The sequence below is a fragment of the Populus nigra genome, chromosome 17, assembly GCF_951802175.1.
Source record: "Populus nigra chromosome 17, ddPopNigr1.1, whole genome shotgun sequence".
NCBI lineage: Eukaryota > Viridiplantae > Streptophyta > Magnoliopsida > Malpighiales > Salicaceae > Populus > Populus nigra.
In genome coordinates, this window is record NC_084868.1 from 2,849,758 (window position 1) to 2,862,334 (window position 12,577).

Genomic DNA, 12,577 nt, shown 5'->3' on the forward strand with positions numbered 1-12,577 from the left:
TGTTATTTTATTAAAAAAAATTAAAAATATTATTTTACCAAAACTTTAAATTTACTAAGCTATTTTTTTTTTAAAATCCATTTTATTCAAGGAAACAAGTTCCATGTCACATACCACTGTTGAAGTAATGAATCTATGTTAAATGTGGGCGGCAGAAGTCGGTTGTCCATACTCTGCGAGCTTTAGGCAAGCATTTGCGGCTAATGATCACCTGGCCTTGTTTGAACCACATGCAGTTCCACTCAGGGCCTCCATCCTCCATTCTACTGCTATTTTTTTTTTGCAAGTCAATGACATTTGAACAAAGTAACTTGAGTTCCTGCCTTGAAAGACTTTTGGTCCCATGGATTCAGCTCGTGATAATTGTAATTGATTTTTTTTTTCACTTGGTGCCGACACTCTCATCCCACCCCCATTGAGCAATTATTATGTTTATTTGGAAAAATACTAAGGAATGCCAAGTAGATTATAATTCATTTCAGCCAGCTTTGGCACTAAGCCACCCACCATCGATTATTCCAATTACTATATACTTTAGGGTTCACTCGTGTAATGGACTCCATATTGAACCATCAAACCTAACACCATATGTTATATGAGTAAAGATCATACAAAATTTAATTGGGTTCTTACGTCCATGACTTCGGTTAAGATTTAATTTATTTTTTATGACTCAATTAACCAAACATAAACACTTTTCTTAAGAAAAAATTGAAGTAACCAGTGATTTTGAAATCAATGTAGCCGTCACCTTTTCCTTCGGATGCAAAACTACCTAGCTAAATTAGGCCAGCCCTCAATTTGTAATGGACAAATACATGACAGCAGCTACTTTAACATGCTTGAGTATGTGATTCTGGATTTAAGTATACGGCACAAGAAAGGGTTGAGTAAAGAAATTTAGATTTTAAAGTAATTGTGTTTATTTTTTTAGTTTTACAACAATAATTATAATTTTCAATCTAATTGTTGGATCGAGCTAAAAATTTCCCTAGAATTTTTTGAAATATTGTTTTATGTTTGGGTGAAATTTTAGGTTAGTCAGAATTCAAGAAGGTCTTGAGATATAAATTGAAAAATGTTATATTAATTTTGTTATTTATTTTATTTTGATTTATTGATTTTCTATTTGGCAAGAATCATTTTTCTGTGAGGATTATTTTTCTAAAATGATATGACAGCTTGTTTTGAGAGTTTTTTTTAATAATACAAGGAAGATTTAATGAACAAAACAAGAGTTTTCATATTTTGAGAGGATTCTTTAAAGTTACAATTAGTTATACTAGATAAACATGAAAACTAAACGGGAGGCAACTTTAACAATCAACTTCCTAACTTATTTTAGATATTTAAAGGTGACAACAAAGATCTTGATGTTTCTAGGAAGAGAATTTTGTTCATGATATTATTTAAACTGAGAAAATTATCTATCTTAGGTTATTTTGTTTAATTAGATGCAACAACTTTAGTTTATATGTCAGATTTGTTATTTTTATTATTTTCTTTATGTTTGAGCTTAGTTAACATACTTTGGATTTATTGGAAGTAAGTAAATATTAGCCCACAAGTTTTGGATCCATTAGGGTTACTAGTTAAAGCATTATATAAGGTTTTGTGAGCTAAAATTTTTAGTTGAGATGAATTTATAAAATAAATTTGTGTTTTACGTGAGGCAACATATTTTATTTGCTGGGGAAAAAAAATGAATTGACTTATCAAGATATAACTGGTCTTGCGGCGTCTTTTTTATACTTTTCGTTTGTGAATTTACATGAATTTTTTATTCTAATAGTAATAGCATTTTGGGATAAGTTTTTATCCTATTATATTTTTATCAAATCTGACTTTGTAGTTTTTTAAAAATTATATTATTTTTATTGTATATTGTTGGATCATATGATCAATAGCTTCGTATAGAAGAATTAATTGTTGTAGAAACACAATGAGAAATGTTTCAATTATGAGTATGTACAAAAGAAACGCAATTTCGGTATGTGCATTGATTTCTACCTTCTGCCAAGAACTACCGCTATCGTTCCAAATCCATGAGTGGCTATTTCAATCGTAATGCTGTAGTCACTATCTTGAAAAAAAATGGTCCAAACTTTCATTAAAAGGTAAGAATGAGCTCATCAAGTTGTACGAGTAAAGTGAAAGTTACACATGGGAAAGAAATGACATGAAAATCTTCTCATGATCTTCCAGGCACAGCAAATTGTGGAGCTCCTTTTTCAAGGGTCGGTCACATGTGGAGAAATTGCAATGTACAGTTCATTTCCATCTCAATCAATGAGAAGACAACGACAAGAAATTTACCTACACCAGGCCAAACATCTGTCCCAGGCTCAAGCTACAAATACCCTACTTGCTCGCTACTCGTAACTCGTGATTCTCTCAATTGATCCAAAATACTTGACTGAGAAAGGCCAGAGGAAATAGTAATAAAAGACGGGTGAGACCAAATTCTTTTTTCATAACTGCGAAAGATATAGTGAAGATGGAGGGGAGAGAAGAAGATGTGCGGGTCGGAGCAAATAAGTATGGAGAGAGGCAACCTATAGGAACGGCTGCTCAGGCCCAAGACGTCAAGGACTACACAGAGCCACCTCCAGCGCCACTTTTTGAGCCTGGAGAGTTGTCATCATGGTCTTTTTACAGGGCAGGCATTGCTGAATTTGTTGCCACTTTCTTGTTCCTTTACATCACAGTCCTCACTGTCATGGGCGTGGCGAAATCCCCCACCAAGTGTTCCACGGTTGGCATTCAGGGCATTGCTTGGGCTTTTGGTGGGATGATTTTTGCTCTTGTCTATTGCACTGCTGGCATTTCAGGTATTGGCCTTGTAACCAAAGTTGTCATCATATAAGTTATAGATAACATGATGAAGTTAAAATCATTAATGTGGTTGGGACTAATGGCTTCTCGTTGGTGTGGTGGTGCAGGAGGTCACATCAACCCAGCTGTGACTTTTGGACTGCTGTTGGCAAGGAAGTTGTCGTTGACAAGGGCGGTGTTTTACATGCTAATGCAGTGTCTAGGAGCAATATGCGGAGCCGCTGTTGTAAAAGCTTTTCAAAAGGGCCAGTACGAGATGCTTGGTGGTGGTGCTAACACTGTCAGCACAGGTTACGCCAAGGGCAGTGGACTTGGAGCTGAGATTGTTGGCACCTTCGTACTTGTTTACACTGTCTTCTCCGCCACCGATGCCAAGCGCAATGCCAGAGACTCCCATGTTCCTGTAAGCAAAAGAACAGCGTTATTTCTTTTCATGATGTTTTTTTAATAATTGAAATTGATTTCCAAAGGGCTGAATTTGGATGGTCAGATCCTGGCACCACTGCCTATTGGATTTGCAGTGTTCTTGGTGCACCTGGCAACCATTCCTATTACAGGCACAGGCATTAACCCAGCCAGAAGTCTTGGTGCAGCCCTCATCTACAACAAAGACCAAGCTTGGGATGACCACGTAAGCCTTGCACATCTTTTCTTACTTCCTGTACTTCATCTTTCGTAAGGTCTTGGAAAACATTAGCAATGTCTAATTCTGTTTTTGTTGCAGTGGATCTTCTGGGTAGGACCATTCATTGGAGCAGCACTTGCATCCTTGTACCACCAGATCGTGATCAGGGCCATCCCTTTCAAATCGAAATGATTCATAACAGAAACAAGGCTCTTTATCGTTCCCAATCAATGGATGTTTGAAACAATCCTGTTTATCTGCTACCATGGGATCTAGCTATTTCCTTTCTGTCTCTTATTTTAGCATGTACTTTGTGAAGAAAAGAAAATGTTATAGCTTAAGGTATTTGGTTATTCCCTCTCAGTGAATTCTCCACTCACCAGATTACCAGAACTATACATGTCGGAAATCATGAAATTTGGCTCTCAATTGCGTCTGGGAGCCTCTGCTCTGTTGAAGTGTCATATTTACACTATAAATTATTTCATGTAATGGATCTATACATATGTGACAAGATTTCGTAGTGGCTGTCGGGAAACTTCAGCTGGTGTGAGGTGATGACAGAAAAGTGAATGTTACAGTCATGCAAGCAATAAACATGCACTTTAAACGAAAATATTTAGAAAGAAATATTTAAGTACAATAGCTACAGGGCATGCCAAAGAACGAGAGATGAATTTCAACAAGGAGAATTTCTAAGATGACAAAAAGGAAAAGAAATATTTACTCGGCCATAATAACTTCTGTAATGGGGTAACACTTGTTTTTTATTTAAAAATATATTAAGATATTTTTTATTTTATTTTTAAAAAATTATTTTTAATTTTAACTTATCAAAACATCAAAATAAAATAAATGGGGTTTAGAAGCCTGTCATTTGCAGTTGCGCATTTCAGTATGGCTTTCATCTCCCGGGGGGTAAAGGTGCAAAATAACATACAAGAAGGTGCTGAAGCTATGTAACAATGACTGCCAAGTGTTTTTTAAAAGACTTGAAAATATTTTATTTTATTTTTATTTTAAATTAATTTTATTAAGTGTTTTTAAGATTATTTTGATTTATTAATGTTAAAAATAATTTTTTAAAAAATAAAAAAAATATTATTTTGATATATTTTCAAGTAAAAATATTTTAAAAAACAACGATAATCACACTTCTAGATAGGCTCGATATACAATTGTTACTTGAATAACACTATAATGAGTTGGTGTGAATTGCATACCTCTGCCTCTCCAAATTCAATTGGAATATAAAAATAAATCTCAGTGTCTATAGGGGCTCCTGGGAGTGTTTAGAAATATTATTCGATCTGCTTTTTAAGTGTTCTTGTACTGTTTTTTTTTTTCATGAAAAAAACATCAAATTAATACTTAAAAATAAAAAAAATATAATTTTATTATGTTTTTAATTAAAAACACTTTAAATCTAAGATATGCTTGGTTTTTTAATTATAATATTTACTTGCTTTTTTCTCCTCAACGTGTAGATTCCATCCTCATAAACACAAGCTCATAATTGAAGCTTCACTTTCTTTCATACTGAATTTGGCTTCATCATCTCTTTGTAGCATGTCGCGGATACAGTAATTAGTATGTACAGACACTAGATTTAGATTTGTTGTCGTGTTTTGACGTCAAAAAAGTAACAGGGTAAAAGAAATTCAATTACGATCTAGTGGTTCAATTAATAATTTAAATAATATTTAAAAAAAACATAATAAAAACAAATAAATCGATAGAAAAACAACTAAAAAAATTAAATCTGATTTTATCCGAATTATCAAATAATCTAATGCTATATAATAAAATTATAAAACAAATAATTAAAAAAATGAAAAAAAAACTTATTAAATTGGGTGAAATAAAAAATTCTGTAATTATGAATATAAAATTAAGATACTCTCGTAAAAAAACAGAAAAAAAATTCTAACAACAAAATTGACTTCAAATGATTTTTAATTTTTAATCTAGAATACGTGCCCATTAATAAAGATAATTCCCTCTAATGATTTTCTCAGTTTGACCAGGGGACAAATTTATCTGCAACTTTTCATTAAACAGTCTCTGTAAGCTCTATCCCTTCCTTGCAACATCCGCTGATTAGGGGATTATTACAGTAGGTTTTAAGCCTAGCTTCTTCATCGTTTCATATAGCTCAAGACACTTTTGTGAACTTCCTGCTTTTAAATATCCTGAGATCAAAGAGTTGTAAGTGATCACATCAGATTTGTGACCACTGCTAGTAATTCAGAGAATCACCTCCTTAGCTTCTTTTAACTTTTTTTTTTTATTATTATTGTCGGTATTCGGAACAATTTACGTGTATTTTAGCTAATTTCATGAATTTTAAAGTTAATGACCATATAAATTTCCAGTAATTATTATATTAGCAATAATATGAAACTACATGAAAAACAAATTTTTTAATTCTAAATTTTTATTACTGGATTACATTATGAATAATTAACTTTTTTATTTTTGAATAACCCATCGATGAACATATTATATATATGCTTTAGGCAAAACCCCTTTGACCACCATATCCCCAAGGACTATTTTGGCCTGAAGAATCTTTCCATTTTGCATAAACAATTCATGAGAGAACCATAGCTTATGGCATTTGACTTTGCCCCATTTCCTCCATTTCTTCAAGAATCTGGAAACACCTGTGAAAAGCACACAACCTCCCATGGCCATCAATAAGGGTGTTATATGTCTCCACGCTTGGCAAAAACACTTTAGAAAATAGTAAAAATAATTAATTTATTACTCATAATTGTAGTGAACTTGGATCATACGTGAAGGAAAAATAAATAAATGAAACACGAAAGAATATATTTTGATTTCTACGAGGATTTTTAATCTCTAGAGAGGAGAGAAGAGATGATTATATTTTAAAATCAATTTAAAAGGGAGAAAATTTTGGATGAGCTAATTCGAGTTCAAGCTATTTGTGTTATATTATATATGGAAATTATATTTTTTTGTCTAAATTTAAAAATTATTGATGTACTTTGTAATTTTTAAAAGAATATAATTTTTTTAAAATCTTGGTAGTATTCTGAGTAAATTAAGTTTTACCATTTACTCATTTTTTTCAGTTGAATTTAAAACTTAGTAGAGTTAGATTCTGAATCACGAATTTCTTAGTTAATTTATTAAATCAAGACAGGCTTATTTTTAATCAAGTAAAAAAATAAATAAATTCCATAACCGTTAAATAATTAAATAAAAAAAGAAATTCCCAGCCTCCATATGTTCTCAGCCAGCTGGTGAGATTCCAAATTTTGTTTCAGATCTGAGCCCATTTATGGCCCAAAAGAACACTCATATTCAGAGCCCCTCTGAGTAGTAAAAGATATTGGCAACCAATTTGTTTCAGCCCATTTTGGAAAGCAAAAAAAAAAAAAAAAAAAAAAATTCCTTTTCTCAAACAAGTGAGAAGTGAAGCAGGTGTTGAGAATCTGTTAATTTTTCTCTACTGTTCAGAGATCTGTTTCGTACGAACAACCCTCTCCTCTTCTCTCCATCAATGCAACCCTAATCCAACCAAAGCATCAAACACACATCAATTTGCAAGCGATATGGAATACAGGAAAATCAAAGACGAGGTAAAATCTCTACCTTTTTTTTTTTTTTTTCCACCTGCATTTTCAAAACTCATATGCGACTTGCAGGAAGATCAAATTGGGGATGGTGTTGTTGGAGACGCAGTAACTTCAAGAGGAGGTAAATTAATCTCATCTCTATTATTAGATTGATTGTGTTTGCTTGCTATTGCGGTTGCGGTGTGCTTTTATTTTTAGTGGTTTTTTGATGGTTGTGACATGAAATGCACTGCTTATTTGTACTGATTTCTATATGGATTTCCTTTATTGCTGGCTGCCGTTGATTGATTTATGCAGTTTCTCCATCCAAGGTTACTAGTTTTCCGACTGGCTCAGTTGACCGGTTGCGCTGGAAGCGCAAGTAAGGCCTGCTGTTTTTATTTTTATGGATAGTTATAATTCATAAATTTTGGATTTTTTTTAATTTTCTTTTGTTTGATTGGATTAGGATGGTTGTTACGCTTGCATTAACGATTCTTACAAGTTCACAAGCAATACTTATTGTTTGGTCTAAGCGAGCTGGCAAGTATGAGTATAGTGTTACTACAGCGAATTTCATGGTGAGGACATGGTGGCATTTGTCTCGGTTTTCTACTTGGTTATTATTTGTGTTGAAATTTTGTTTCTCTTTCTATAAATAGGTAGAAACTTTGAAATGTGCATTATCACTCGCTGCGTTGGCAAGAACATGGAAGAAGGAAGGCGTTACAGAAGATAACAGGTTATTTTTCTAGGGTCTACTATTTTTTAATGATTTGCTTCTCTTTCTCCTTTTTAAAGATTAGGAATTTATAACTGTGTCAATAGGAGTTTTTTTGCTCGTGTTTCATGCTACATTAGGATTATTGACTTTTCCCCTCATTTTTTTATTGTCTTTATCTCTTCATACTGACACTTATTTTTATTATGTAATGTTTGGTAATTGGACTGCAAATTAGAATAACTAATTGTTGTTGAATGTCTTATGCTGTCTGAATCCTTCTATCGAACTAGGTTGAGCACAACATTCGATGAAGTTAAAGTTTACCCCATTCCTGCGGCACTTTACCTTGTCAAGAATTTGCTTCAGGTGAGCTTTTCTAGTTGTTTGTTAGTTATAAGTACAAGCAGAGAGGACAAGTTGCTTTCTGAGATCTTATTGTATGTATTTTGTGTTTTGTGTGGCAGTATTACATTTTTGCTTATGTCAATGCCCCGGGCTATCAGATATTGAAGAATCTCAATATTATTAGCACTGGTGTCTTATATCGAATAATACTTAAGAGAAAGTAAGGTTTTTTTTTTTACTCCGTTTATGCCAGATTTAATTGGCATATAAATTTAAGCACTAAAACTCAGTGAATGGATGGAACTAGTGATGGATATTTTAATCAACAAAGACTTCACAAAACTAGGCATTCTTTCCTGAGAAGTATATTTGTGTTTTTCTAATCTGTTCAGGTTAAGTGAGGTTCAGTGGGCTGGTTTCATACTTTTATGTGCTGGCTGTACCACAGCGCAACTAAACCCTACGTAAGTTGATAAACATCCCATTTCCTATTGCTTCTTATGATAAAAATGTTCCAGAGACATCTCTTAGCATCACTGTTTCTCATCTTTTGGCATCCTGAACTCAAAATCTTCTCTGTGATTGTCATATATAGAGTTTTAGCTTGATTGGCATCCATATTGCATCTTTGTGTTGTGATAAAAAAAAAACAAAACTGGCCTGTGGTCAAGTAATCAATCCTGGCTTGTGATAGGTGGCATATTTTTTTGAACATCGCGTGTGTTCAGGTAATGTTCAATGCCGTGTATCTATAGCAAAAGCTAATATGTTTTTAGTTTTTAGAAACTGTCCTGTACTTGGAAATATTGGTAAACATTTCAAACCATCAATCAATTTTGATATAGCCATGCATGAAAAGAAAGGGTTTAATATCCTTTGTTCCTCACGTCACAGTAAGTGTAATCCTATTGTGAAATTCAAAGGTGTTTTAGTCTATTGAATTGCCATGCTAAAAATGATAATTTGTTTGCAGTTCAGACCATGTTCTTGAAACACCTTTACAAGGTTGGATGATGGCCATTGTGAGTTGTTTACATCTTTTATGCTCACAGTACAATGGAAGGCCTTCATTTATTGTTTCTTTTTGTTTGCGTAATAATAGTTGGTGATTCTTTTGTAGGTAATGGCACTTTTAAGTGGTTTTGCAGGAGTGTACACTGAGGTGAGTTTTCAAAGCACAGAGTTTACACCACTGTCATTTGGAGATGCAGCTCGTGTTTTAAAAACAAACTTGTATTTAGAGAGTTTCCAAAGCCAGCATTCCTTGAACGATAGTCAGACTGAATTCATGAGTTGATTATTTTCAGACTATGATAATTATCTGGATTGAGGATGCACAGAGATGAGTGCTGATTGAAATCCTCAATTGTATGGCCAAAAAGTTCTTATTACTGATCAGTTTTGCTTCTGTTCTGGCAGGCTATAATTAAAAAACGTCCTTCGAGGAACATAAATGTGCAGAACTTCTGGCTGTATGTCTTTGGGATGATCTTTAATGCTTTGGCTATAGTAACTCAAGATTTTGATGCAGTTGTGAACAAGTAAATTTGAGCTTTTCTTTATTTTCTGTTTTTATCGTATGATTCTATGCCCTGTCCCTGTCTTTTTTAGTGAAGCAATCTCATGCACTTTAGCAATGTTTTGTGTCTGAAATTGTAATTATGCACAATTACCTGAATTGCTTACTGTTTACAATTATATATTTGTTGTCCAGGGGGTTCTTCTATGGATACTCACTGATCACAACTCTCATGATACTCAATCACGCACTCAGGTTTGCTATATTTTTCCTGGCTTAATCATGTTCATCGGGAGTTGTTTGCTGGTGTTATCTTCTTTATTGCCAGAGACTCCTGTTTCTGATGACACTATGGAGGGATATCTGAGGACATTTCAGAATGTACTGGGATATACATACTGTGTAGCAAACTATTATGTATTGGTGTTAGAATTTTTTTGTTATGTATGTCCTTCCTGCAAGTTAAGTAGAAGCAGACTTGCCAACAAAACTGATATATTAATAGCAGTCCCTCAACTCTTCCAGTGCCCTTATCCTTAGTGTTTCTTTGATGGCTTCATGCCTTGTGCTTAGGATCTCATCTGTTCTTTAAACCAATTGGAAGGGTTAGTTTTGGTAGATAAATATCACAAAAAATATCTACACTTGAAATGGACATTTAATTGATATTTTTTTGCATTTCTTTGAAAGTCACTATTGTGCTTATAAAATATGTAATGTGCTAGAGATGCTAATTACTTTACTAACATTATATATCAAGATATTGGACTGGGACATTAGTTCTTTTTCTTGAACCTATTTCAATGGGATGATAAATCTATTTTTTCGCCTGTTTGCCAATAAATCAGAATTTGTTTGAGATGAAGAACATCAAGTCATTAAGTAATGCGTCTGCTTTCATTTAAATTAAAAAATTCCTTATTCAATGAGTGTGCAGGTAAAATTTACATGTAACATTTTGTTTCTTGTGCAGTGGTATTGCTGTATCCATGGTAATGAAGTTTGCAGACAACATTGTAAAGGTAAGATGCAAATTGTGATTTAACAGTTGCAGGAATTTACCAATTTCCATTTACTTGCATATGACTGTGATATCTTTTGCTTTGATATCTTCCAATGAGCACCAGTTTAATTCTACTACATTAATTGCTGTTAGCAACTACTGGAAAGATCTAGGGTTCTGGCCCTTGGCACTATTCACCAAGTTTCGAGAGTTTGCAATCATTTTGGAATTTTTACCTACAAACTTCATTACCCCTTTTAGCCTCAGCATTAGATTCTCTAGTCTGGTTGGAGGAGAGATAGGGGTTGAGACTCTAGTTGGTGGCTTAATCAATGTGAAAACTTGTTTTCATTTTTTCTCTTGCTTTAGTTTAATGCTGATATTTTGTGTTGAGTGTTTGAAAAGAAAAGAAAGTGCACATTCCAATTTTATTGCATGTCAAAAAGAAAAAGAAGGGGGGGGGGGGGGGTGGGAGCATGAACAACACATTTTCTTATAATTTATTTGAAATTCCATCTTCATTTAGCTTTTCAATGTGTTGCAGGTGTATTCTACCTCAGTGGCAATGCTTCTCACTGCAGTTGTCTCTGTGTTTCTATTTGACTTTCACCTGTCCCTTGCATTTTTCCTTGGCTCAACGTAAGCTACTTTTGGCCTGCTGTATCTTCCACAGTTGTGTAGTCTATTTATCAACCACTTAATTGTCTTCTTGTAAGAATGGAATATGTGCGGTACTAGGACTTGCCAGACTGTAATATAAACATTTAAAATGATCCTAACTATAAAAGTAACAAGTTTTTGGCATTATTTTGCTTTAAATACAGGCCAGATAAAATGCACTCAAGTTTTGTTTGCTGACTTTTTTTTGGTTCTTGCAGAGTTGTTTCTGTTTCGGTGTATTTACATTCTGTTGGGAAGATGCAAAGATAGGAACATCGTCCTCTTACCATTCCTCACAATCATAATGTAAAGGCTTCTCTCAAGGCTTTCTATGATTACTTTTTTTTTTTATTCGAAAGATAATCATGAAATTACCAATTTAGAACATTAGATTAGAAGAAAATTAGTGTGCTCTCAGATCAATATCATGGGATTGTAATTGTAGCCTCTATTCCATTCGATTTTATTTATCTATTTTGATAAAACTTGCATTGATTTTATTTATGGCTTTTTGATGAATGGTCACTTGTAAATTTAAACGCTGCGGTCTATATTTTTCTGGTTTACTCATGAGAATTGTGCTCTTTTAATGGTTTCTACTCCCTTCTCTCATGTAGACATGAGACTCATGGGACTCGGAAGCGAAACTGGGGTGCATGTGCCATGGCATCTTTGAAGTTCAAAACACCCGTAAATTTTAATGGTTGTTTCCTGAGTCTTGAGATGTATATATAAAGCTTTGAGTTTAGGGTTTCTTGACGTAACGTGCTTGGGAAAGAATGTCAAACAACTTGTGCGTATTTTTTCACTATCTTTTTTTTTTCACCATCCTCTCAGTACAACGACCATGTTTCTAAAGTGAAGACTGGTCTTGTTTTCTAGGCCAGGTTCTAAATCATTGTCTTATATCATGTTAGTGATTTACCTTTAATAACATATGCATATATCAATTTAAGCAAACACTTAGCATGAAAGCACAACAAGTACATTTATCATTAAAAACATACGTGAAGCAATTTATCTTAGATAATATATGTATATAAATAGATGGCAATTTTTTTTTTACTCTTTTTATATATATTTCGCCGAGATATCTTGTACTATATTTCTATTGGATTTAATTGTGATTATGTCTTTTTTGTGTTGATTATGATTCTTCATAACGATATTTACCTTGAAAGATTTAACCTTTTCTGTATTTTGATTTTGATTTTCCATGGGTATTGATGGGTAAATTTAAACAAGCTCTATCACCATGTGATGGCTTTTTTGAGTTTTT

General features: G+C 33.4%; 2 protein-coding genes across 3 annotated transcripts; both read left to right on the top strand.

The window, feature by feature from the left end:
* Nucleotides 1-2,336: 2,336 nt before the first annotated feature.
* Nucleotides 2,337-3,983, top strand: LOC133676687 (aquaporin PIP1-2). Its single transcript, XM_062098406.1, has 4 exons — nt 2,337-2,831; nt 2,943-3,238; nt 3,326-3,466; nt 3,560-3,983. Exons 1-4 carry the CDS (start codon nt 2,498-2,500, stop codon nt 3,650-3,652), a joined length of 864 nt encoding a protein of 287 aa, XP_061954390.1. The 5' UTR covers nt 2,337-2,497; the 3' UTR covers nt 3,653-3,983.
* Nucleotides 3,984-6,847: 2,864 nt separating this feature from the next.
* On the top strand, nt 6,848-12,258 carry LOC133676680 (CMP-sialic acid transporter 4-like). Of its 2 annotated transcripts, XM_062098400.1 has the most exons (16): nt 6,848-7,071; nt 7,138-7,189; nt 7,366-7,429; nt 7,517-7,628; nt 7,710-7,789; nt 8,062-8,137; nt 8,236-8,336; nt 8,509-8,580; nt 9,090-9,138; nt 9,237-9,278; nt 9,536-9,657; nt 9,831-9,890; nt 10,609-10,657; nt 11,183-11,277; nt 11,517-11,604; nt 11,916-12,258. In XM_062098400.1, exons 1-15 carry the CDS (start codon nt 7,045-7,047, stop codon nt 11,566-11,568), a joined length of 1,053 nt encoding a protein of 350 aa, XP_061954384.1. In that variant the 5' UTR covers nt 6,848-7,044; the 3' UTR covers nt 11,569-11,604; nt 11,916-12,258. The 2 variants fall into 2 exon arrangements, with proteins under 2 accessions (XP_061954384.1, XP_061954383.1); XM_062098399.1 differs by lacking the exon at nt 11,916-12,258 and having other exon boundaries at nt 6,849-7,071; nt 11,517-11,798.
* Nucleotides 12,259-12,577: the final 319 nt, after the last annotated feature.

Coding starts and splice junctions, on each gene's coding strand:
- LOC133676687 (XM_062098406.1), top strand. CDS start 2,498: ATGGAGGGGAGAGAAGAAGATGTGCGGGTCGGAGCAAATAAGTATGGA. Junction 2,832..2,942: donor TTGCACTGCTGGCATTTCAG/GTATTGGCCTTG, acceptor GTGGTGGTGCAG/GAGGTCACATCAACCCAGCT. Junction 3,467..3,559: donor ACCAAGCTTGGGATGACCAC/GTAAGCCTTGCA, acceptor TTTTTGTTGCAG/TGGATCTTCTGGGTAGGACC.
- LOC133676680 (XM_062098400.1), top strand. CDS start 7,045: ATGGAATACAGGAAAATCAAAGACGAG. Junction 7,790..8,061: donor GGCGTTACAGAAGATAACAG/GTTATTTTTCTA, acceptor CTATCGAACTAG/GTTGAGCACAACATTCGATG. Junction 11,278..11,516: donor GCATTTTTCCTTGGCTCAAC/GTAAGCTACTTT, acceptor TGGTTCTTGCAG/AGTTGTTTCTGTTTCGGTGT.